At 42.0% G+C, this 26282-nt stretch overlaps 1 protein-coding gene across 1 annotated transcript in view; it reads right to left on the bottom strand.

The window, feature by feature from the left end:
* LOC123605882 (RING1 and YY1 binding protein) overlaps window positions 1–17001 on the bottom strand; it is an 84791-nt gene extending 67790 nt beyond the window's left edge. The window contains exons 1-2 of the mRNA XM_045493560.1: window positions 16870–17001; window positions 15985–16110 (exon numbers count right to left, since the gene is read on the bottom strand). Coding sequence (XP_045349516.1) covers window positions 15985–16110; window positions 16870–16901 — 158 coding nt within the window. The 5' untranslated portion in view covers window positions 16902–17001. The remainder of the gene's footprint in view (window positions 1–15984; window positions 16111–16869) is intronic.
* Window positions 17002–26282: the final 9281 nt, after the last annotated feature.

The raw sequence follows: 26282 nt of genomic DNA on the forward strand, positions 1-26282 counted from the left end.
TTCCACACCAATGTTTTGACAGAAAGCCTGTATCTTAAGGATCCTTAATAGGAGATTAACTGAATCTAGTTTTGGTCAGTCTGAAAGTTTAATTTTTTAGACCGGGAAAAACAGAACAAAGATTTTTAAGTCCACAAATGAAGGATTTCAAAATAAAAACACTAACTATATCTTAAATAAGGAAACTTCAGCTATACATAATCTTGCCAAAAAATTTTAACACATAAAGCCTTCCTATTCCTATTCAAATTCTGAAATATACAAATATCTACGGACATTATCTTGGAATAGAGAAGTGAGACATTACAAATAAATTATTTTCCATATACTTTTAGACAAGTAATTTGGCATCATGGTATTTAAGTCATTTCATTATTATAAACTGCCAAAACTGACACAAATCACAGTATTTTACAACTGGAGGAGACACAGAAATCATCTAGTTCTGCAAATTTCAGGGAACTTCAACTTATTGCAACTCAGTTTAAAATCCCAATCTGTTATCTGTACATACATAATGTCTTACAATGTGATATTTTTAAAGCTTTCATTCACAACTGCAGTAAGCAGAAAACTGTGTACAGTGAAACTTCTAAGACATCCTAAGCATTGAGAAAAAACAAGACTCTTTGAAACATAATGCCATCAAATTTCAGTCTGTCTGGACAGCCAAATTCCACAATCCTCATAACCTTCCAATAAAGAAAAAAACAAAACCAAACACTAATTGCAGAATTTAATGTTGCTAAGATTCACCTAGATCAGAAGTAAGTTCTCCGTATAGAATTCTGATGGGTTTTTTTGTATATGATTTATAGGTTGGGTAGACCAGAGAGGAGGCATTGTCAGGCACATCCTGCGGGGCCAAAAACAAAAACAAAGGGCAGAGAAAAAATCAGGGGGCAAAGAACACTACCTACCCACCTCCCCCTATTATCTATCACTCCGGTCCTGAGCATCAAAATGTAATTCCCCTTCTTATAAATTCACTTCAATGATGCACACCAAAAGTACATGTCAGGATAAGCTGACAGTTTATGGTCATACATTTTGTCCCAGAGTACACAACAAATTATATGTCCTGTGAGTGACTTCTTTAATTTTCTTAACTGGAGGAAAAAAACCACAAATAAAGACAGCAGTACATACCAGGATAGCAGAATGTACATAACAGAACACAGATGCTGAACGTCTAATGATATGTGTGCTCCATCAGACCCTGCTAAGGAGACAGATACCTTCCACTGCACCACTGCCTTGGGAGAGTCAATAATTCACAAACTCACTGCTGCTTCTGACCACTGATTTTAATGGTGGCATGGCATGTTCTTTCAAAGAATTGTGTAATTTTCTGAATGAGTCAAGCGATGAACAGTACTTCAAAGGTGATTTTATGGCAGTCAGCACATACTGCATATTCTCGGCCCATTTTTATGGGCATATTTGATCAAGAGACAGACTGAAAAACATCACAACAAGCAAAATAAATCACCCAATCTATACAGGCTTATGGTAACTTTTTACATCTTAGGTGATATGATTAACCTAATAATCTCAGGATAATTCTAAGCAAAGTAGCTATTCAGCAAACATTGTATTATGGCCCTTTTCTAATTTTAACGGCCCTGGAAAAGGGTGACATGTTCTCCCGTGAGATGGCAAAGGTGAAGGGAAAGAATTAAAAGAATGCAGCTAAAATACTTTGGTACTAGATTAATTTGTCCATTTAATTATGTCACATTTCTATTTCTTCCATTCTACTAACTGGGTAGGAAATCAAGTAAGTTACTTCACTTTTCTGAGCCCCAACTTCCTTAACTGTGGAAGCTGGAATAACAACTTTATCTCAGGATTGCTTTGAGTATTACACTGGGAAAACGGGCATAAAAAAGGTATGGAAAATGTAAAGTGCTATGCAAATATAAAGTATTTGAATATATCATCTTAAGATTTACAGTCTAAATGTTCAAGTGCCTGGTGCAATACACTCTACATGAGTGCTCAAATATTTGTCCATTTATTCAATCATCATTTAAAACTTAGGTCCCAAAAATTCAATTCTGGAACACAAAGACCACCTCATGTACTACTTATGTATTTTTCAGTAGTAACATTAAGAAATCAGTTTTGCCTAGGGGCACCTGGGTGGCTCAGGTGGTTAAACGTCCAACCTCAGCTCAGGTCATGATCTCACGGCTTCTGAGTTCGAGCCCCATGTTGGGGTCTGTGCTGACAGCTCAGAGCCTGGAACCTCTTTTGGATTCTGTGTCCCTCTATCGCGCTGCTTCTCCCCCACTCATACTCTGTCTCTCTCTCTCAAGAATAAATGAAACATTAAAAAAAAAAAAAAAATCAGTTGTGCCTTTAGAATGAGTCATTCGATCCAATCCAATCCAAATCAACAGGTTTTGTTTTGTTTTGTTTTTTTTACAATATGTATTCTGTGCTAGGTCCTGCGCCAAGTTGCTACATACAGTAACTCACTCATTTAGTACTTATAATACCCCTGTGGAAAAGTTACCATCCACAAATGAAAAACGAAAGCACAAGTTTAAGTAACATGCCCAAGGACATAAGGTTAGCAAATGACAGAGCTGGTGTTAGTTGAATTTAGGTAGGACACCAAAACCTTGGCTCTCAACTATTACTACTAACTCTCCAATATGGTAGCCACATGTGGCTACTGGGCACTTGAAAGCTGGCCAGTCTGAACTCAACTGTGCTGTAATTACAAAATGCACACCAGATTGCGAAGACCTAGTATGATAAAAAGAACACAGAAAGTCTTACTGCAATTTTATGTTGATTACATGCTGAAGCGGTAGTATTTTAGATAAAACAGATTAAACAAAATAAATTCTTAAAATTAATTTCACCTGCTTTTTACTCTCTCACTGTGGCTAGCAAAGTTTAAAATTTCATGTGGCTTGCAATGCATATACTTACATTGGACAACACTGATTCAGAACATCATACAAAACATTTCTAATACAAAAAGCACAAAAGAGCTTTAAATTTACAAACACAACATGTTTTAGAGTACAAATATACTCTTCAATCTCAGCTAATAGCTGTTTTAATACTAAATTAGTGTAACCAATATAAAAAAAAACCTTTACATAATCTCTTAATGTGAATTATTATTTAAATTTTATTCCAGAATTAGATTTTTTAAATTTCCCATTATGAAAATTGCTTTTTCCAACTGCAAAAGTGGTATCAACTCATCTATACTATAGAAATTATAGAAAAGCACACACACAAAAGAATCCATCATCTTACCAGTCAGAATATTTTAATCATTACTTCCAGGTATATATATCAAATGATATGAAATACTGAAGTGCGATCATATGGTTTTATCATTTTGAAACTCGCTTTTTTTCTAATATATTACGAACATTTCCTTTTATTACATATTCTTTCTAAAACTTAACTTTTTTATTTTGAAATAGTTAGATACACAGGATGTTGCAAAAATAGTATGAGGTCCCATATAACTTTCATCCAGTTTCCATACAGGGTTGCATCTTCTGGATTATATATAGTACAACAACAAAACCAAGAAACTGGGTACTGGCATGTGTGCGTGCGTGTGTGCATGCGCAGTTCCGTGCCACCTTTTCACAAGTGTAGATTCATGTAACCACCAACACAGTCAAGATTAGATTTCATCAACACACAACTTTCTGTCTTGCTACCTCTTTACCCATCTTCCTCCTTTCCCACCAGCCCTAACCCTTGGCAACAACTAATCTAATTTTGTTATTACAAAAATGTTAATAGGCTCCTAGGGTATGTGATCTTCAGAGATTGGCTTTTTTCACTCAGCATCAGATAACTGAAATTGGTGCCAGTTGTTCTATTTATCAAGAATTTGTTCCTCCTTATTTGCTAAATAGTATTCCACATGGTATGGATGTACCCCTCATCTACTAAAGGACATTTATATTATTTCCAGTTTTAGGCTATTACAAATAAAGCTGCTGTGAACATTTGTGAACAGGTTTTGTGTGAACTTAAGTTTACATTTCTCTGGGACAAATGCCCAGGAATGCAACTAGTAAGTCATACAAGTATACGGTTGATTTTGCCATAAACTGCCAAACTATTTTTCAGAGCGGTTTTATCATTTTACATTCCCACCACAAATGTATAAAAGACCTCCAAACATTTTTTGAGCTACAAAATATTTACTGATATTCCATAGTTTTTTTTTTTAATAATTCGCTGCTGATTCCTATGTAGGTAATTTTCTTCTCTCTTTTTTTTTAAACTTGTAGCAAGAATTACTACTATCAAACTCCACTTACTGGGCCAGAGACCCTTGTGGTATTAAGGAAAGACTTGCGCCTCAGGTAGCACACTACCTACATTTGTGAGTTTATCATCCAGTCATTTTGTTACAATACTGATGTAATTAATATGTTTACACAAATATTTTTACATGCAGATCACACAAATTCCTAGAAGGTGAATTGTTTGGTCTCAGGGTACAAATATTATTATTTTTAAAATATAACTTATTTACATGCAACACCCAGTGCTCGTCCCAACTAGTGCCTTCCTCAGTGCCCATCACCCACTTTCCCCTCTCCCCCACCCCCAATCCACCCTCAGTTTGTTCTCTGTATTTAAGAGTCTCTTATGGTTTGCCTCCCTCCCTCTCTGTAACTATTTTTTCCCTTTCTCTTCCCCATGGTCTTCTTTTAAGTTTCTCAAGATCCATATATAAGTGAAAACATAGGATATCTGTCTTTCTCTGACTTACTTCACTTAGCATGACACCCTCCAGTTCCATCCATGTTGCTACAAATGGCATGATTTCATTCTTTCTCATTGCCAAGTAGTATTCCATTATATATATAAACAACATCTTCTTTATCCATTCATCAGTGGATGGACATTTAGGCTCTTTCCGTAATTTGACTATTGTTGAAAGCACTACTATAAACACTGGGGTACATGTGCCCGTATGCATCAGCACTCCTGTTATCTCACGGTACAAATATTAAAGGCATGATACCAACTGCCATAATGGCCTTCAGAAAATTTAAATCAACTTACTCAGCCACCAAGTATCTGAGAACACCCAATTCTTCCTAGACTCACCAAAAAATTTTTAATCTTTAAAATGAGATTTCCCAAAAATGCTTTTTTGTATTTATTTAACTAATGGGAAGGTGATACATTTGTTTCCTGACTTAATTTGTGTTCTTTTATAAACGACCTATTTGTGTTCTTTGCCAACATTTTACTGAAATGCGGGTTTACTATAAAACTTAGTTCTATCGTATGTTGCAAAGAAATAGTTTAAAATACGTATATCTGAAATTCAACGCACGTGTTAATAGTGCAAGACAATATCTGATTTTACAATGAAAAAAAGATGCAAGTTTAGTTGATATGACTCCCCAATTTATTTGTAAGTATTCCTATATTACATACAACGTACTGGTTAAAAAAAAAAAATCATCTCCAATGCTAAGTCTAGATTAAAAACATGGCTCGGCTGGTTAAGCGTCCAACTCTTGGTTTCAGCCCAGGTCATGACCTCAGTTTGTCAGTTCAAGCCCTGCAAAGGGCTCTGCATTGACAGTGCAGAGCCTGCTTGGAATTCTCTCTCTCTCTCTCTCTCTGCCCCTCCCTTGCGTGTGCATTCTCTCTCTCCTGCTCTCTCTCTCAAAATAAGTAAATAAAACAGTATAGAGCTGTGGTCTTCTAATAAAAGTTAAAATAAATTAAAAAAATGAATGTTGATCAATTCTCTTAAATTCACTCTGAAATGCCAAGACATAAATTTTCCATAGCAAACATCAAGAACTATCTCCAGCTTCATTAAAAAACATGGCTGGCTTCTCTTTAGGAGAATTTAAGGTCATCCAACCAGCGCTTCTCAAAAGTGCTTCCCAGACCAGCACAGCAGTATCAACATCACCTAGGACCTTCTAAGAAATGCAAATTCACAGGCCCTACCCCAGACCTACTCAATATAAATCCAGGGGGTGAGGGAAGGAACAGGGAATCTAGCAATGTGTTTCAACAAGCTTTCAGGTGATTCTGATATATAGTGAAGTTAGAGAATCACCACTGTCAACAAATTTAATATAAAAACACGGAATCTCGATTGCCTTGTATCCATATTCTTTTAAATGGAGGACTTGGGCAAAGTTAATCATGCCACAGATATTACAAATTCATTGACAGATTTTCATTCTTCCCCAAATTAAAACAATCCAGAAAGAAAACTGTAAACTGAATGTTAGCTTTATTTCCTGCAAAAAGGAATCCTAAAAACCATGAAGTGTTCACAAAAAATTTCCCTTAGAAGAAACATCCAAAATGAACCATATAAACTAACAGATCGGAATATGTGTCTTTCAAACCAGAAACAACTAGTTTTGTACCATACACTGCCTGACTTTCCCACTCCTACGTCAACTATTCCCTATCACACTTCGACAATTCAGTGAACTAGCATATTAGATCACACCTGGAAAACTAGTTACTCAAATATTTGTGGTCCAGTAAACAAATAAATTGGTCAATAAATAAAAATAATGCTGCAAGGGAGTATATGGGTGACCCTTGTTTTTCTGTTTTGTCCCCAAAGTTTCTGTAGTAACTATGTATTACCACCTTCACGACGAAAATAAAGGAGAATCGTGACTGTAACTAATGATACAGGAGATGAACCTATAAAACACCCATATTATTAATTTTACCAATGTACTGATAATCTTTCCTTCCTTTATCTGTATGATTACAAAATTTACATGATGCTGGTAAACAAAATTCCAGCCTTCAAGATTATTACAGTTCTCAATTAGAAGTGAATATATATCCTAAGTATTAACCCAGTTACAAAGTTGTGTTACTATGGTAATTATTTTCTATCCACCTGGTTAAATGTCCATCTCTCTTCAAGTAAGACTTCAGATGTGTTTGTTAGGCTTGGACAATCCAAGTATTCCAACCTCCAGGCAACAAAGAACGGTCCAAGAGCTGGGCAGGTGACAGGGGTCCTGATTCCTGCAGCTGACTCCGAGTTCAAATTATGTAAACCAGCAAAACTGTTTTGTTTTGACTTAAGGTTAGTTTGAGCTGAATTCTTCGTTCTTGAAACCTCGAAATATTCCAGCAGCACTTAGGACACGAACAACTTTTAAAGGAATGTTTTGTAAAAGAATGAAGAGTGCATAAACCTTATAACCTACATATGAAATGATATCTTCTTAGAAAGCAGTAACCAAGTTTGTTTTCTCCTTGACTAACCAGCATGTACTAAGTTTTAAGATCCAATATGTGGTGATGAAACTGGCTACATCACCTTTCATTTCTTCTCCCTCCCAAAGGCTACTTCATCTTAAATTGTACTGCTAATGCTCTTAAATGATAAAGTTTTGAGTAAGGTTTTTCTTTTTTACATATCCCTTCCACCAGTTTATTTCCTAACCAAAGGATAATTTAAATGGTTTTCAAAGTAGACAGGAGAGGGAAAGGAGAACAGTAATATCTAATCCTATTTAAAAATTAAAATTGCACCTGTTTACCTTGTGATTTCAACTATCCATGATTTCTGAGTAACACTGCAGTTTATTTGCATTGCATTCACTGAGAATTCATCTTTGGCACAACAGTCTGTGTCAATCACTGTTTCAGCATGCAACTGAAATTGAAGCTAAATAAATGAAGTGAATGAGTCAAGACTTCAACGGAAGTAATTAACCCAAATTACTCAACAGAACAGTAATACACACTACGTAGAAGGTACAACTACCAACTTATAGGTATGTTAACACAACAGAACTTATACAAGGGACAGTGTAACATCAACAACACCCAACACGTTTTGAGTCTATTTTTAGACTGCCTTTAGGTGCCAGCTCTCACGCACACCCATCTAGTTCCTTAAAATTGGTTTTGCACAACATGACTGATCCTCGGCCCCAGTGTCAGACTTTCATGACTTTGGGCTGCTTAAGTAACCAAATGGGCAACCAAAAAGAAGATTAAGAATCGCCACGGTTATTTTTTAGGTAAATGTGCTAATGTTCTGAAGCTCCAAACCACTCCGGGAAGTACTCTAAATGAACTGCCTACAGCCTCCAAGGCTGAAGTTCTGTGTTTAATTTCTAGTACACGTTTAGAAAAACAAACCCAGAAAAACAGGAATACTACTTTTAAGGACACACTTTATCAAGACAACTTTCCCCTAAATCAATGAATTACCCACAGAAGAGGCAAGACTAATGTGAAAGCATATCTATTACACATAACCCTTAGCTGGGACAGTTTTAAAGGGAACTCCTCTTGAAAGTCCTAGACTTCATTTATTCTATATACACTTACTGAACCCCTGGCAACTGCCAGGCACTGGACTAGATTTTTAAAGAAAATAAAGCTGTGAAAAGAAATGATCCTGCCCTCAAAAAAGGTGAAAACCTAACAGAGGTGATCCAATAAAAATTCTGTTCAAGTGTTACAATGAGGTATACATGATTTGAAGGGTGAGGCAATCAAATAAAAACACTTCAAGTGTTACAATGAGGGGTACCTGACCGGAGAGTGATGGAAAGGTTTCCTGAGACGTCTAGAAGGACAAACAGAAGACAGGCAGGACACAGAAGGAAGGAAAAGCATTTCAGAAGAAAATCCAGAGGAAAGGAATGTGTGAAGGTATGGAAATGAGAGATCACGGTCCATGCGTAGAAAATAAGCAGTTTGGCATGAAACACACACATGCTGTATGTGGAGGGCAGATGGGTGTGAGGTAGCAGGCAGTCAGCTTCCAGAAATCCTAAAGGAACATGAAAAGATTAAACCAGAAGCCCCTCGTGATGATCAGCATTTAGACTTATCTTAAAGGCAATAAGTACTAGGAGAGAATTGAAGTTGACCAGGTGGAACGGCCTCAAAACAAGTTGGATTTGATCGTCATGGGTATGCACGCATGAGAGCAGGGATATATATGGTTACTACATAGTATCTGCGAATTACCAGCCAGCCGGGAGAAGTTGAAAGGTATGGATGACATCTCAAGTGAGAGAAAAGCTTTAGGGAACAAAGAACTTCTTTAAGCCTGTACAACAAACTCTGCATCAATCACAGAATCATACAGTCCTCATTCAAATCCCAGATTCAGTGAAGCCTTCCCCAATGTACCCACACAGATTACCTCTACCATGGACTCATTCATTCCACGCATACCGTCACTGGGTGCTTTACACCACTGAAGATGTTACCTAACCTTTTCAACATGGTTGTTGGGGGTCCCTCAAAGGACGAATTTTCTGTTTACTTAACCAATGACTTGAAATATTATAAATGACTTATGAACACAACTGGATGTGAGGCAGTTTACTCCCTTTACGATCTGCAGGAAGTTCCACACACCAGGTTTTATCCTCTCACCTAATGTGTCAATTTACACCAGCTGAAAGAAGACAGCTGTGTTCAAGTATGTAGGTAATAGAAATCAAGAAGAGACCCTATCGCTAGAACGTCTCTAAGGGTCTACATGTAAAAAGCGGAGTTCCAGGGGCGCCTGGGTGGCGCAGTCGGTTAAGCGTCCGACTTCAGCCAGGTCACGATCTCGCGGTCCGTGAGTTCGAGCCCCGCGTCAGGCTCTGGGCTGATGGCTCGGAGCCTGGAGCCTGTTTCCGATTCTGTGTCTCCCTCTCTCTCTGCCCCTCCCCCGTTCATGCTCTGTCTCTCTCTGTCCCAAAAATAAATAAACGTTGAAAAAAAAAATTAAAAAAAAAAAAAAAAAAAAGCGGAGTTCCAGGGGCGCCTGGGTGGCTCAGTAGATTAAGTGTCCGACTTCAGCTCAGGCCATGATCTCACCGGCTCTGAGTTCCAGCCTGGAGACTGCCTTGGATTCTGTGTGTCCCTCTCTCTTTCTACACCTCCCCCACTCACGCTCTGTCTTTCTCTCTCAAAAATAAAATTAATAAAAAAAAAAACTGAGTTCCAATATACTCTTAGGATAAAACAGCACTGATAAAATAAACAAGAACCACACAATAATATGGATGAATCTCAAAAACCCAGACCCAAGGGCACCTGGGTGGCTCAGTCAGTTTAGCATCTGACTCTTCGTTTCGGCTCAGGCCATGATCTCATGGTTTCATGGGTTCGAGCCCCGCATCTGGCTCTGTGCTGGTAGTGCAGAAGTGCACACAACCATAGGACTCCACTCATAAAGATCAGAGACATGCAGAACTCCTCTGCAGCATTACAAATCAGGACAGTGGCTAAAGTGACTGTCAAGAGTGTAAGATGGGCTTTGGGGTCCTGGCAATCTTCTGTTTCTGGGTACAAGTTACACGGATGTGTTCACCTTGGGAAAGTTCGTCAAGTCTTATTATTATGATTTGTGCACTTCTCTCTATATATACTATAGTTCAAAAAGCTTACTTAAAAATAAACAGGTAAATGGCTCCCAGATGACTCAGTCAGTGGAGCATGCAACTTGATCTTGGGGTTGTGAGTTTGAGCCCCAAGTTGGGTGTGACTACTTAATTTATTTTTAAGATTTCAATTTTAACAGGTTAAAAAAAAAAAAAAAAAAAGAGCAACACTCATGATGGGGAGGATAAAGAGGTCACAAAGGAAAAAAGCCCTAGTGATGGAGCCAAAGAGAAAATGAGAGCCAGAAAGACTAGAATGTTTTAGTTCAAGCCGTAAAGGAGACATTTAGAGGTCCACTATTACCTAAAGTACTAATGAACTGAATTAGTGCCAACAACTTCCTCAAGTAGCTGTAGTTTACCAAAATAGTTTTTATTAGTCTTGGAATTTCTTCAGTATTTACAGAAGCACAGGACAAATGTATGCCACATGAATAATGCATAACTGAATCCATTCAAACCTCCTATCCCAGTAACTAACAGGATATACTAACAAGTTTGCTGGCCTGGCTTCAATACGTGACATGCAACTAAGGAAAAGTTGAGTAGCCTGTGCACAAAGGTTCCAACTCTAAACTGTCCCCAACCCAATGAGCTAAATGGCACAGACTACAGAAATAACTATCTCCTTACTCCAAAAGAAAGCAGCATGCATGCTGCCTAAAAAGACCAATGTGTTATCTCTACGTGGTCTAGAAAGTAGTCACCTGCCCCAACTCTCATCACTCTTATAGTTCCATACCCTGATCTAATTTCTCCCAAACACTTGCCACGGGTCAAAATTGTATTTTATTTTCCTGTTTACTTATTTTCTCTTCCTCTCCACAGTATTTTAAACTCCACGAAAACAAGGACCTTGTCTGTCTTTCCACCACTGCACACCCAGAGCCCATGCGGCTGTGTGCTCAATAAAAACTTGTCAAATAACCACAACTACCCAGGTAATTTACTTTAAGGTCACCAAGTATACATAAGATCAAGTCGGTACCAATAAATCAGTAAGTCCAACGTAATAGCAAATAACAAAATAAATTATCACTGTTTCTGGGTAAGAGTGATCATTAAAACTCTACCAGCTTTGAGGCTGAAAGGTTTCCTAAGGTTTGATGGTTTGGAAGACAGGTAATTTTTCCATATATTTTATGGAGAAATTTTATGAAAGACAAATACTACAGCAAAACCAATGTGACCTAAGGAGCAAAACCACTGTGGTGGGTGAAAGCATAGGGAAGAGTTAGGTACACCCCACCCCTGCTTTCTGGGAGCTTTCCGATCTGAACATTACCTCCGGGTGATGTAGTTTTGAAGATCAGAACTTTCACTTATCGCTAATTATGTGTGTTTTCCTCTAAAACTTCACAATAGTGAAGTACTTCACAACTATTCAAGGGATGTTGAGTTGTTAGGGTATCTGAAGTTAAGGAGAGAAAATGTCCACATTTATAACTGCAAAGAATGAGGGAGCTCCTATACAAGGAGAACACTTTACAAATAACACAGCTGAGTACCAACCTCTAATTCAATATCCTGAGTACCAACTTTTTTTTTTAAGTGACATAATCTTATTACACATCTAAAGTAAATTCCTCACTTCTACTTGCCTATAAAAGCTCTAAAAAGAGTACACTTTTCAGAGGGATGGTATTTAAATAAACAGGATTTGAACACAACATCATGATACAATCTGGCACTGAAGACTAGCAAAGTTCTAAATCTCTGCTAATTACCCAAAGCAAAAGTTTACCAGTTTTCGAGCGTGACTTAAGCAGTAGCTGGTCAAAATGCAGCACTATGATCAAAAGAAAAACCACTGATCAGCGAGAGTTGCAGCGGTGTCTCGGCGATCTGTATTTTCCAACCAAGACATCGCTGCATTTCCAGCAATAGTAGACCGAAGCAAAACACATTTATCACCAAGTCTAGGAAGTTACTCTGCTCAACACTCAAGAAATTCCACTTAAGAGAATAATCAGGTAAATGTGTTAATTTGCAGGGTTTTTTTCCTTCTAAAAGCTGGTGGTATCAACTTTCATGAGACTGGCAAAGTAGGTTGGGAAATCCTACTTTATCTCCTATTTACCACCTACGACAGGGATAGTGTTTCCTCCCCACCCACGGCCACCTTACAGACACACTCTTTTATTTCCTATGTTGAAAGGCCTAAGCCCTTAGAGAGCTCAGCATGGGGAGGAGGCAACCTTCCAGTGCTCTTATGACATATCACAGAACAGGCAGAAGAAAACCATGTGATGTGATGAAAATCTAAAACTAGTTTGTGGTGATGCGAAAATCTAAAATCTAGTTTGTGGTGATGGCAGCAGAAGTCTTTAAAATAACTAAAGTTCAATGAATCATACACTTACAATTAGTGAATTGCATAGTATGCAAATCATACCCAGTAAAGCTATAAAAAATGAAAACAGAGTGTGACAATATAGTTAGAAAAAGGAGCATATACGGAGACCCTCCATATAACTGAGATATCCAAAATATAGATCTCTACTGCCTGCTGAACTTCCAAGCAGCCTAGTAAGCATCTCCTCCTTCCCTTAACACGTTCCTTAGGAGCAATCTGGTCCTCCTTCATTCTGCTCTATGCTGCTCCAATAGGAAGAAGACCTTATGAATTACTCTCATGAATATACCTGCAGAATTCAAGATATCTGGTACACATGGCAATAACAATGAAGAGGTGGCAGGTGATTTTGTAGAAATCAATTCTCCTTGCCCAAAGAAATGGGGAGGCGGAGGAGGAATCCTTCGAATTGATTCCCCAAGTCAGACTGCTCCAATCTCCCATAGCATTATTTACACTACCCTTAGAGTCTTTATAACCTGGATTCTGATCATCCCTGTACATGCCTAACCAACCCATGCTCCCTACCAATGTCTTGACCAGTATTTTTCACCTCCTAGGAACTTAATAAATGTTCTTTGGATGAGAGTCAATATTTTCCTCATCAAATTGAGTAACACCAATTCTATCTCGAAGGGTAAATGCACTTCTGTGTCCTATTGGACCTACTACTAATTAAAATCTGACTTCAATGGTTGACTAGATGATGGTGACAGCGACAAAAATGATGAACTCCAAAATGACCAGTGGCTAGGCCACCAGATAGGCTGTTGCTACAATACGAGTAAGAAACACCAGCCCAGAGCAGTAAAACCTGATTTCTATACCAGTCAACAGGTATACAAAGCCCTTTTTGATTATTTAAGTTATTCTAAAATCAATTTCTGCCTATTACTCAGCATCCAAAACCCAACAATTTTCTACTGTCATCAATACCAGGTGTGATTAAAACAATGCAAGGCAAAAAGTATTAAACCTTTGAGGTACCAAGAAAATTTCAAGAAAAAGGCACAGGAAAAATCACACAGCAATAAGGAGTACTATCACTGAGAAATTAACCAACAGCTACTAGACTGGGTAAACCTGGATGAAGAGCTGTGAAATTCACCTGTCTACATGAAATCCATTCACAGCATGAGAAAGCCAAAATGTCATTCACCTTCCAATTAATGATGACTTCAAGAGTAGATCTAAAACACCAAAATATTGACAGTAACCAAGATGAAACACACTTTGGCTATGTAAGGGTATCATACGTGACTTGTTAGGAGTTTAAGTCCTCACATCTCGGAAAGCTGTGTTCAAATCCTACTCAACAAGAGACCTCAAAAAATTACACAAAAACCCGTAAAGGTTAGAAGGGACTGTCCTATTCCTAAAATATTTCATCTTTAATTATTTAATGTATTTGTTTAAAAAAACTGAATCTCACTGTCATCATCTGTAACCCTGAAAAAACTAAACATTTCTATTACTTTTAAAATCAAACCTCCCACAGGCTTTCAGAAAGTTTGATAAGTCAGATTTTTTTTAATACACCAAGAAACTGAACCGCATTTCATTATAAGATAATTATTCCCAGCAATACATCAGATGTAAACTTGAATTTGGTTTTTGCTCTTCACCAGTAAAGTTCTCAAGTTCTTAGGAGTTTCCTAGTCACTTGAACATCATCTACGGTAACACTCAAAGCAAAACCACAATAAAGAGGTTTGGCCTCTGAGGGATTCTACGTGTAAAAAAACATTACTCATAAATAAAATACAATCACTATTGCTTTAAATAACAAATACATTTCTAAACTTTCATCCCATTTGATGGAATTCCCTGTTTCGTAGAACAAAGCAAAATCTATTAAGCTCCCAGTAAGTGCTTTTTATTTTAACTAAATCTGTTCTATGGTATTTTGTTCTTGTTCTACAAAACTTGACATGAATTTGCTGTAAAAACTACTGAAAAAATATTTCTAGTACTTGAATACTTTTATTCAAAGCACTCATTACTTCAAGAGTTAGTGGAAGTCACAGAACTGCTCTCCCAGTAATTGCACCAATTCATCCCAGAATTATATTCTTCAGATTACCCGATATCCTAGGTAATTCCCAGGTATAAATAAAGCAAGAAAACCCTAACGGGACACACTCATTCAGTCCAAGGACCTTATCCAGTTAGAACTATGCAGTACTACCACACAGTCATGTTGGAACACTACCAACTCAAAAATAAGTACCTGATGAAATGAGACTTCTGGCAATCGACTTAAGTCTTCAAGGATTCACTAGACTCTCAACTCCTCTCTGGCCTTCACACACACATCCCCCAATGCCCTCCCATTAAACGACATCAAGAACAGTTTAACTTCAAACTCTAACATCCCCTGAACCAAATTCCAGATACGATTTAAAAAATGACCAGAAAACTACAAAATCAACTTTGACATTTTATCCCAATATATCTGAACGTTAAAAGTGAAATATTTCCACTCATTTTGATACCAGATGCGATTTACTACATTCACAAAAAACGAAAAGGAATTCTTTCAACATTCTTTTCATTATAATAAAGCTTTACATGCAAACTTCAATATATTCCTTTCACCATTTTGCAAAATCGTCCTCCATCACCACTCTGCATAAGCTAATCAGAAAACACACAAATTGACAGCTCAGCTTTCCAAATACTACTTTATCAAACCCCAACATTTCTTTTCACAGGGCGAGAAATAACAGACATTTGCAGCTCAAGACAGGAAAAGCACAATAACTAGCCTAACTGTACATTCACCGTTAAATCTCTCGGAAAAGGAAAAAAAAAAAAAAATTCAGGACAGGCAAATTAAAAACATTCTACACATGGCAAAAATAAAAGGTCTAAAGTCCTACAATGCATAGCAAAAGCACTGCTTCCTCTCTTTTTGAGCCAATACCAATAAGCCAATGGATACAAGTGTCAAATAAATCCAGTCTGTTTGAAATAAGACGAAAACCTGGAAAAATTCCCTCCCATAAATCATTCAGTGAATAGGAAGCTTTGCACCCAACACGAAATACACACAACCAAAACCACACATTACCCACCCCCCAAATGCAAAAAAGCCGTAATCAACAAGTTGGAAAAAGGGCAGCAAGTACAGCTCTCTACCCTATCTCCCACCTTAAGAAAAAAAAAAAAAAAAAAAAAGTCCTTCAACAAAAGCTCACACAGATCCTCAAGTACCTGGTGGAGGTGCCTTTCCTCACATCGCAGATGCTGCATTTAAAGGCTTCAGCGCTATTTCTGAAGGTGCAGACGCTACAATCCCAAAAGCCTTCGTCTGCGGCAGGTTTCGCTTGTCTTTTTGGCCTTCGGAGGAGTGAGGAGTGGGGGAAAGGGGAGGGAAGAGACAGGGAGCAGGAAAAAGGGGGAGAAACAGCAAAACACAGGCGCTGGTGAGCCGTCGCAATTTCGCAGGAATCCAGTGCTGGAAACTTCGCTCAGGCGACCACCCACCCACCCTTTTCGGGGACTGAAAGAGGGACCGGGGGAGGGCACGGGGCGCCCCTACCGGCACCCCGCAACCCCCGGGCGCGGGCCGTACTGCCTCGCACAGCAGGCGGCGGCGGCGGCGCCCCGGGAAGGGCCGCGGCGGGCGCAGGAAGCGGGCGGACTTGTGGACTTGAGCGTGGGGCTGGGGGGGCCGGCAGGGGAGCCGCGGGCCGGATCTGGAGGGGGCGCGCAGGGGCAGCCCGAGGCCGGCGGCGGCGGGGAGTGGGCCGGCTCCTTCCCTCTCCCCTCCCATGCTCGCGCCCTCCCTCCCTCCCCACCTGGTTAAATCTCCCTTTGTCTGGGAGGAGTGGCGGCGGCGGCGGCGGCGGAGGGCGGCTGAGGAGGAGCCGCCATGGCTGCGGCGCGCACGGCCGCCGGCCCCGAGCGGGAGCGACACCGCCTCCCGCCGCCGCCGCCGCCGCCACCGCCCGCCGCCGCCGCCTCCCCCCGCCCCCGGATCTCCATCTTAGCAGCGCCTCCCCCCCGCCCCGGGTGGCTCCGGGGCCTAGTCGTCGCCGGCCCCCGCCCGCCCCCAACCCTCCCTCCCCTTCCGCCCCCTCAGCTCGGAGCAGGTACCTGGTCGGGCTCTTCTTGTCGCCCATGGTCATGGATGGGCTGTACCCCCGCCCCCCCCAAAGCCGAAATCGGCGCCGCTCGGAGGAGAAACGCCGTCCGGGGAGTCGTCGCGGACCGGCCCCCCTCCCTCCCCCGCGCCCGCCCGCCCGCCCTCAGCCGCTGGGGCTCGAGCTCCGGCCGCCGCCGCCGCCGCCGCTGCCAGTCTCCGGACGAGACTAGTCCCCGCCAGCGCCGCCTCCGCCGAGTGACTGACGAGGGGCGGGGCCGGGCGCCGCGCGTCACGCGCCGTGTGGCCAATGGGAGGACGGCAGCCTGCACCGCGAGGGCGGGGGCGGGGCGCGGGGGAGGGCGGGGCGTGGCGGACGTGGGCTGGGCCGTCGGTGTGCGTGCCCGGGAGTGTGTGCGCGCTGGGGGCGCGCGTGCCTGCCGGTGGCCCGGCGGCCCGGCGCGGCGGAGCGTGCAAGCCTAGAGGGGCGCACGTGGCCGCGCCCGGGAAGCGGCGGTGGGCTCCGGATCCCACGCTCCCGCTTTATCGGGCTGTCGCGTGGACCCCGGCCCCGAAGCCGCCCCGGGGGAAGTAGTTCCGCGCAGTTTGCGCGCGCCACTGGGGCTGGCAACTGCCGCGCCGCTTGCAACGCCTCGAGGCTTGTAGTGCCCCGGGAGTCGGCAGGGCCTCTTTCTTTTGGCCCGGGCTCCCCCGCGCCCCTCTGCTCTTCTGCCACGCGGAGCTTTGTATCTGCCTCTCTTAAAGTCTTGGCTTCCTGCGGATACTCCGGCCCTAAGCCCCTTCTCTGGCCCCTGACGCAGGAGAGAACTGTGCATTAAGGGTGTGGCACAACTAAAGGTTCCCCAAGGCCGACTCTCAACTCCAATGCACCAACTCCCACTCGAGACCACCCCCCACCACCACCACCACCAGCCTAAATAGGGCGTTTCCCTAGGGAAGTTGCTGTTCAAATCCTGGCTGCCACATGCCAGCAGGCTAACCTTGTGCCTCAGCTTCTTCGTCTCCAAGGTGAGGGTTAACAACTGTCCTCTTAGTGTTGTTGGGGAAATTCAGAGATGGAATGCACGAAAAGCACGCAAGTCAGTGCCTTGCACTAAGGAAGGACCAATACAAAGTATCGGGTTAAGAACTTTTGTAATTGGGTCTGGGTTGAGCACCATTTCCCCCGCTTTGGAAGATTCTCGAAGGCGAAGAACAACTTTTCGCCCTGCTCCAAGAGTGCTTGCCAAATTGACTTGAACATGATTCGGGCCCCTTTGCCCTCAAGGAGTCAGGACCCTAAGATGGTTAGATAAAAGGCTTGGAGGGGCTGAAGCTCTGGCTGGGGGGTAGGGACTTGGTCAAAGAATGATGCTAGTAGTTGGGAGGTGCGGATAGGGGTGTGGAGGGAAGATAAGACAGGCCTGCAGCATCTACTGAGATACGTTTATATGCAAACACAAAGTGGATTATCAGGACTGCCCCATGGCAGGGAAACATACGGAAGCCTGGGAGACCAGGGAAGCTTTCCGAGACTGAATGCCCAAGGAGCAGGAAGTCCTAGGATCATTCCAGGGAACAGAAGGGAGAGAATAAAAGAGGGAGGGAACGTGTCAATGATAAGCTTGATCAGCACATGCTGTCCTTTGCAGGCAGGCACACCCTGGAGGGCCAGGAGGGACAGCATTATTTAGCAAGGGTCAGCAACTCCCGCACCTCCCTGGCTTCCACCCCCCTGCCTTCTGAGGAAAGGAGGGAGAAAAGGAGGAAGAAGAGGGAGGCAGAGGCCCAAAGGGGCCAGAGAAGGCCAAGGGGCATGCACACAAGCCATGGCCCAGTGCCCACAGCCTTGGCCTCTGGTGTCTGCGTGGCTTCCTCCCAGGACTCCACCCCTGGTATGCAGGTACTGAAAAAAAGGAGCATTAGGAAATCCCAGCTGGAGGAGTAGCCTCTGGGTAGGGAAACTGGGTAGCTGGGAGCCACAGCTTATGGAAAGGAGACTGACTTTACTATTATTTACATAGAATAAAATGCACAAATCATTCTACAGCTCCATGAATTTTTATAGATACCTGCTATACTGTGTATCCACCATCCAGATCAAGATATAGAATATTTTCATCCTCCCACTGAGTTAACCACCCTCTCCAAAGGTAGCCACTGTTCCAGCTTGTGTCACCAAAGACCAGTTTTGCTTGTTTGTGAATGTCATATATATAGGTCATAAAGTATGTATTTGTGTGTCTGCTCAAAATTATTTTTGTGATATTCGTCTATATTGTTGCCTGTTATCAGTAGTTCCTTTTAATTTGCTTTCTTAAGTGTGTGGCATTCCATTGCAAATACACAGTAATTTAGTTATCCATAGGAGATGAACTTTTTAGTGGTTTTTCTTTTTAATCGTTGACCTGTTTTACCTTTTCAAAAAACACAAAAGTTTTTAAAAGCTGTTTTGAAGGAAAAAGAAGTTCCAGAATAGAGAACTCATTTCTAGGAAAATATCAGACCCACACATCACCATGTGGTTATAACTGTAGAGACTAATTTGGTTTCCTTGTTGGGGGTAAATATCTTTTGAAAGCCTCCTTACAGGTACAGAAGCCAGACAAGCATACTTCTGGAGCAGTGTACTATAGAACACTTGTCTCCAGGCAGAGCATCAGATTATCATTCTAGAGTGGTTTTTGTTGCACCTGAGCTATTTGGGGAACAAATCTTCCTCCATGGTGTTGCCTTGAACCATCGTTGGGTACAGGGATGAGTGGGATTTGACAGACAGCCCCTCCTCTGCTCCTCTGTTCCCTATTTTGAACTTCCATTTCAAGTTTCATCTGAAGGAAGGGTTCTTTTGATTTAAAAATTATTTGAAATCCATGGTTTTTTAGAATAGATGCTAGTTAGAAGCACTCCCCAAGAAGTGTCCGATGTAAATGACTACACAGATACGTAGAATAGATTAAAAGACCATATTCTTTCTCCCTTCCCATCATTCACTCTACTCAAGTCACATTGGCTTCTTTGCTTTTCCTGGAGCACTCGTGCTCCCACCTCAGGGCCTTTGCACCTGCTCTTCTGTCTGCCTGGAATGTTCTACCCCTAGATAATCACATTCTTAGCTGCCTGGCTTCCTTCAGGTCTTTGTTCAAAAGTGACATTCTCAGTGAGGTTTTTCCTGAGCACCCATTGAAACATATCACACACCACCCCATAACCTGATACCTTAACTATTTTACTTTTTTCTCCTTAGCACTTAACCATCATCTATGTACCATGTAGTTTACTTATCTTGTTTAGCAGCTCATTGCCCAGTAGACTATAAGTTCTGTAACCGCAAGGATTTTCTCTGTTTGCATTTTTTTCCTTCCCAATGTTATATATAAGTGCCCTGAGAAGTGCCCGATAAGCATGCACTGAAGAGAATTTTGTTTTCCTTTAACAGTAATTTATAGAGTAGCAACTAGGTGTCATACCCCATGCCAGGGACTGGAAGATCAGATGGCCGTCATAGACTTCATTCCTAATCTTTTGGAGTTTACATTCTAGTTGAGAAGGCAGACTTTATACAACTAATTAATTATGATTGTGGCAGTTGCTACAAAGACAAACCATAGGATGCATGGCAAGAGGGTACTAGGGGAGGAGGGGGGGGCACGGCCCTGAAAAAGTAAAGATCACCCAGAAGAAGAAAAGAGCAGTCAGGGATATGTTACTTTGCAGGTGATGAAGACAAGCAGCTGTGGGCAGAGCCCTGCAGGAGAGGAGGGATGAGGCTGGAGAGGGAGAGCCCGCCTAGATCCCCTATATGGCAGGGCAGGCTCAGCTGGGATTGGTGTCTGTATCCTGAATGCCATGGAAGCCACTGATGAGTTTACCAAGACTATTTGTTGGGGCACCTGGGTGGCTCACATCGGTTGAGCGTCTGCCTCTTGATTTCAGCTCAAGTCTTGGTCGCAGGGTTAGGAGTTCAAGCTCTGCACCGGGCTCCACGCTGGGTGTGAAGCCTACTTAACCAAAAACAAAAAAAAGGAAAAAGAAGAATATTTGCCTGTCTGTTTGTGGTCTGCCTTCACAAATGAGATGCGGGTGAAAGCAGACCCCTTGGAGGCAGGAGGTAGTGAAGGAACTTTAGATTGGCCTGACAGTTGGAGCAGGAGGGCAGCTCCAGCAGGCTTCCTTTCTTTTGCTCAAGAAAGAAGCGAAAATTATTAGTGCCCACCAAAGAAGGGTCTGGAGTTTTATCAACTTTGCCTCCTCCTGCCTTTAAATTTGTAAGTATTTTTCCTAAACAGAAATCCTAAATACTCTGTGCTATTTCTAAAAATTTTTTTAATGTTTATTTATTTTTGAGGCAGAGAGAGACAGAGCATGAACGGGGGAGGGTCAGAGAGAGAGGGAGACACAGAATCTGAAACAGGCTCCAGGCTCTGAGCTGTCAGCACAGAGCCTGACGCAGGGCTTGACTCACAGACCCCAAGATCATGACCTGAGCCAAAGTCAGATGCTTAACCTACTGAGCCACTTGGGCGCCCCACTCTGTGCTATTTCCAAACAGAAAACCTAAATACTCTTTGAACCTTAGAAATACCCAGGAAAGCTATTATACACAAATGAGAGAAAAAAGTCTTTCTCCAAATACCTCATGGTTTATCCCACCCCACCCATGTTATACCTTCTTATGGTCTGAGCCCCAAACTGTGATTTGGGGTGAGGTTTTCACCAGTCTCCAGTGAGATGAAATGAGAAAACTAAGAGTACACATTTGTAGGAACAGTCTCCTATAGCCAAGTAGATTACCAACAACTGATTCTTGGGAAAGAGTATTTTTTATTCTGAGATTATGTCCTGCCGACTTTTTCTTTTCTTGGAAGTTTGGATAATTTATTTAAAAAAAAAAATTTTTTTTTAACGTTTATTTATTTTTGAGACAGAGAGAGACAGAGCATGAACTGGGGAGGGTCACAGAGAGAGGGAGACACAGAATCTGAAACAGGCTCCAGGCTCTGAGCTGTCAGCACAGAGCCCGACGCGGGGCTCGAACCCACGGACCGTGAGATCATGACCTGAGCCGACCTGAGCCGAAGTCGGGCGCTTAACCGACTGAGCCACCCAGGCGCCCCGGAAGTTTGGATAATTTAATACCCCCTTCCCTTTTTTTTTTTTTTTTTTCAGATTTCTAGGTTTTGTAACTTTTTGGCCTTGAAGATATTAGGGCTTATGGTTGAGTAAGAGCATCAGATTCACACACTAGACCAGTGTAAAAAAGAATTTTATATTCATATCTCAAGTTAAAGACCTGATACTCTTACAGAAATAGTGCCAGACCCTTTTAGATACTCTTTTTCTGCCTCATCATTCTTGATGTAATAAATAAATGCCTTCTAAATAAAAGCAAGAGTAGACATTAGTTATCTTCTTAAAATGTTCTCGACTAGCCACATCACAACGTGACAATTCTATATTGACTTCTTTTTTTTTGTTTGTTTTTTTAAGCAATCTCTACACCCAACGTGGGGCTCAAACTTCCAACACTGACATCAGGAACCCCATGCTCTCTACTCATAGAGCCAGCCAGGCAACCCCATGTTGACTTTCTAAATTTCTCTCCTCACTGATTTTATTCTTGACATTTTAAGCAGAGAAAAATCTAAATGATTTTAATGAAACTTTAATGAAACTTTTATTGAGGAGAAGAGGAAGGAGAAAACAGTATGATCTGGTGACTAGAAAAGCCACCCAAGCAGGACAGAAACTAGGAAGGTTAAGATTTCCACCCTAATTGCTAAGATTTAATGCCCTACTTTGCACTGAATGTTCCTTCAGTGGTTTAAGAGAGAACACTGCTTCTCGAAGCAAACTAACTACATGGAGTGTTTTAGGAACTGGGGAGAACCTAATTCATTTCAAAGACTCAGGCTTGTGCTGGTATCACTGGGGACATCGGCAGAGCAATACTCAGGATAGGATTAACATCTAAAGAAACAGCCCTGGAGGCAGAGAGAGGTGGAGCTTCCCTGACCACCTGTGTTTGAACCTTAACCAGATTTTGCAACCAGCCTGTGCACGTGCTTATCAGAGCTATGAAGTTTTATTGATCTGCTTCTGGCACAGTAGGAAATATCACCAGTCAAAATTGTCCCGGGTTATACCTCATGCCATTTACAAAAATTAATTCCAAATAGATCATAGGCCTGAGCATAAAACCTATAACTATAAAACTTACAGAAGAAAATACAGGAGAAAACCTCTGTGCCCCTGGATAGAAAAAGATTTCTTAGGCATGATACAAAAAATATGACCCGTAGAAGAAAAAGCCAATAGTTTGGACTTAGTCAAAATTAAAAACTGCCCTTGGGGTGCCTGGGTGGTTCTGTCGGTTGAGCATCTTCCTCTGATTTCAGCTCCAGTCATGATCCCAGGGTTGTGGGATCAAGCCTCCCACTGGGCTCTGAGCTGAGCATGGAGCCTGCTCTCTTTCTCGCTCCCTCTGCCCCTCCCCCATGCGCATGCTCCCTCTCTCCCTCTCTCTCTGTCTCTCAAAAGAAAAAAAAAAAAAACTGCTCTTAGAAAGACACTGCGAAGAAAATGAAAACACAGGTCAAAGACTGGGAGAAAATATTTGCAAATCACCTATCTGACAAAGGCATCATATACAAAACATATGTAGAATTTTTACCATACACAAAAAGACAAGCAACCTAATGAAAACACAAGCAAAAGATTTGAATGGACATTTTGCAGAAAAGGATACATGAATGGCTAATAAACACATGAAAAGACACTGAAAATCATTATTCATTTGGAAGATGCAAATGAAAACCACAATCAGGTACCACTGCACATTAGAATGGCTTAAAAAAAAAAAAAATCCTAACAATCCCAAGTGCTGGGGAGGAAGTGCAGGGACCCTCACACAATGCCAGTGGGAGTGCAATATGGTACAGTTCCTCCGGGAAAATGGTCTGGCAGTTTCTTATAAAGTTAAACATACACTTACCATATGAGCCAACAATCCCACTTCTAGAAAGTTACTAAAAGAAATAAAGACATATGTTCACACATAAACCTGTACTCAGATATTTATAGCAGCTTTATTCATCTCACCAAAATCTGGAAGCAGCCCAAATGCCCTTGAGCTGGCGAATGAGAAACGAAGAGTGGGTCCATCCCTACCGTGGAGTACTACTCAGCAAGAAAAAAGGAACCAACTACTGACATATGCAACACAGACGAATCTCAAATACATTATCACAAGTGACAGAAGCCGGTCTCAAAAAGAGACAGGCTCATGTTGTGTGATTCTTTTTTTTTTCATTTTTTTTTTTTTTTGAAACAGCACAAGGAGGCAAAAGGGGCACAGGGGGAAAGAGAGAATGTTAAACAGGCTCCACGTTCAGCATAGGGTTGGGGAACAGATCAGTGGTTGCCAGGGTTTGGGTTCGAGAGAGGGTTTGACCACAGAGAGGAGCGGCAAGCAAGAGGGGATTTGGAGAGGAGATGGAAGTAATTTACATCTCGGTTGTGGAGGTAGTTACTGGACCAAATGCACTTGTCCAAACGCGGACCTATACACCAAAAAGAGTTTTATTACCCATAAATTACACTTCAGTAAATCCGACTTTGGATGCTTCTGTCATGTTAGCATGGAAAATTCCTCATGCCTCTACCTCCCATCCTGCCTGCCCCATTATAGTATTAATTACATGAGCTAGCATTCTGTAGTTTAACTGTGTGCCTAGCACGGGGGGCAATCCTGCGCTTTCCTGAGTGCTCTTCTCTTCAGTAATTCACCCAGTTCCTCAGGCCATGATTTGTGGAATCATCCTGACTCCACTCTTTCCCTTATGCCTTATATCCAGCCCATCAGCAAATCTTTTGCACTTGGCCTTCACTGCACATCCTGCATCTGACCACTTCTCATTATGTTTATTGCTCTCACTCCAGTCCAAGCTAGCATCACCTTTCGGCCACCTAAATGGCCCCTCTAACCTCTCCTCCTGCTCCTCGCACCTGTCTGTATATACTAGTTCACGCTATGGTTTCGACTCCCCAGTCTTTGTGATTTATCTCTGAAAGGTTGATTTCTCCCAGAAGTGACGTGTCCACTGCAGGCCAGCTGTAGCTCTGCCCTGTGTCTCCTCCCTCTAGAACCCAGGCTGATGGAGCAGTGTCCAGCTTGAGCCCTGCTGGTCACAGAGATGGTGGGTGGGGTGGGGCGGGGAGGATTTATAGACAGACTTGCAGTGGCAACTAATTAACAACGTGGCCTGTAAGTGATACTTCTGACTTTCACTCATTGGTCATAGCTCATGGCCCCACTCAGTGACAGGAAGTGCAGCCCACCATGTGTCTAGGAGGTAGAAAGCAGGAAGTGTGTGTTCATCAGCTTTGTGATGACCATGATTCTTTCAAGTCTCTTCTCCAAACAGTAGTCAGAGAGATGTGCATGACCAAGGCAGTCTCCTGCTCAGAATCCTCTAATAGCTTCTCATGACACTTAAATGAAAAATCACAATCTTGGGGTGCCTGGGGAGCTTGGTCGGTTAACCATCCAGGTTCGTCCCAGGTCATGATCCCTTGGTTTGTGGGTTCGAGCCCTGCATCGGGTTCTGTCCTGACAGCTCAGAGCCTGGAGCCTGCTTCATATTCTGTGTCTCCCCCTCTCTCTGCCCCTCTCCTGCTTGTGCTCTCTGTCTCTCTCAAGAATAAATAAACAGTAAAAAATTATATGTGTGTGTGTGTATGTATACATATATATGTACACGTATATATGTATACATACACACACACACACACACACACACACACACACATACACGCACACATATACACATATATATATCTCACAGTCTTGACCCTGGCCTTCAAGGCTTACTGACTTCATCTACTTCCAATTCAGCTCTAGGCACACTGGCCTCTTGTGGTTTCCTGCCAAGCCCCAAACTTAGAGCCTCTCTAACTGTTCTCCCCCAGATATTGCCATGGCTCCATCTGTCCAGGTGTCTGCTAAATGCCCCGTCTTCAGAGAGGATCTCCTGGCTGAAATATCATACATGGCATAACCCCCAGTCAGTGCTTATCCTGCTTTTTCTTTCCATCCTTTTTATGCCCTGGCATTATCTGATGTAGTATTTGTTGTTGCCTGACTCTTGCACTAGAATTCAATGTCTATCAGGGCAATGACTTTGCTTTGTCCCAATTCTGTATCCCCTGTGCCTAGAACAGTGTAGAAAATGTTCCTCCACAGAGTAGAAACTTAAAAATTATTTGTGGAACGAATGAAGCACTTTCATTTTTTATTATTTTTAAAAATATTTAGTTATTATGGGGAGAGTGCAAGCTGGGGAGCAGCAAAGAGAGGACAGAGGATTTGAAGCGGGCTGCACACTGACAGCAGCGAGTTGGACGTGGGGCTTGAACTCACAAACCA

This window comes from Leopardus geoffroyi, chromosome A2 (assembly GCF_018350155.1).
Source record: "Leopardus geoffroyi isolate Oge1 chromosome A2, O.geoffroyi_Oge1_pat1.0, whole genome shotgun sequence".
Taxonomy (NCBI): domain Eukaryota; kingdom Metazoa; phylum Chordata; class Mammalia; order Carnivora; family Felidae; genus Leopardus; species Leopardus geoffroyi.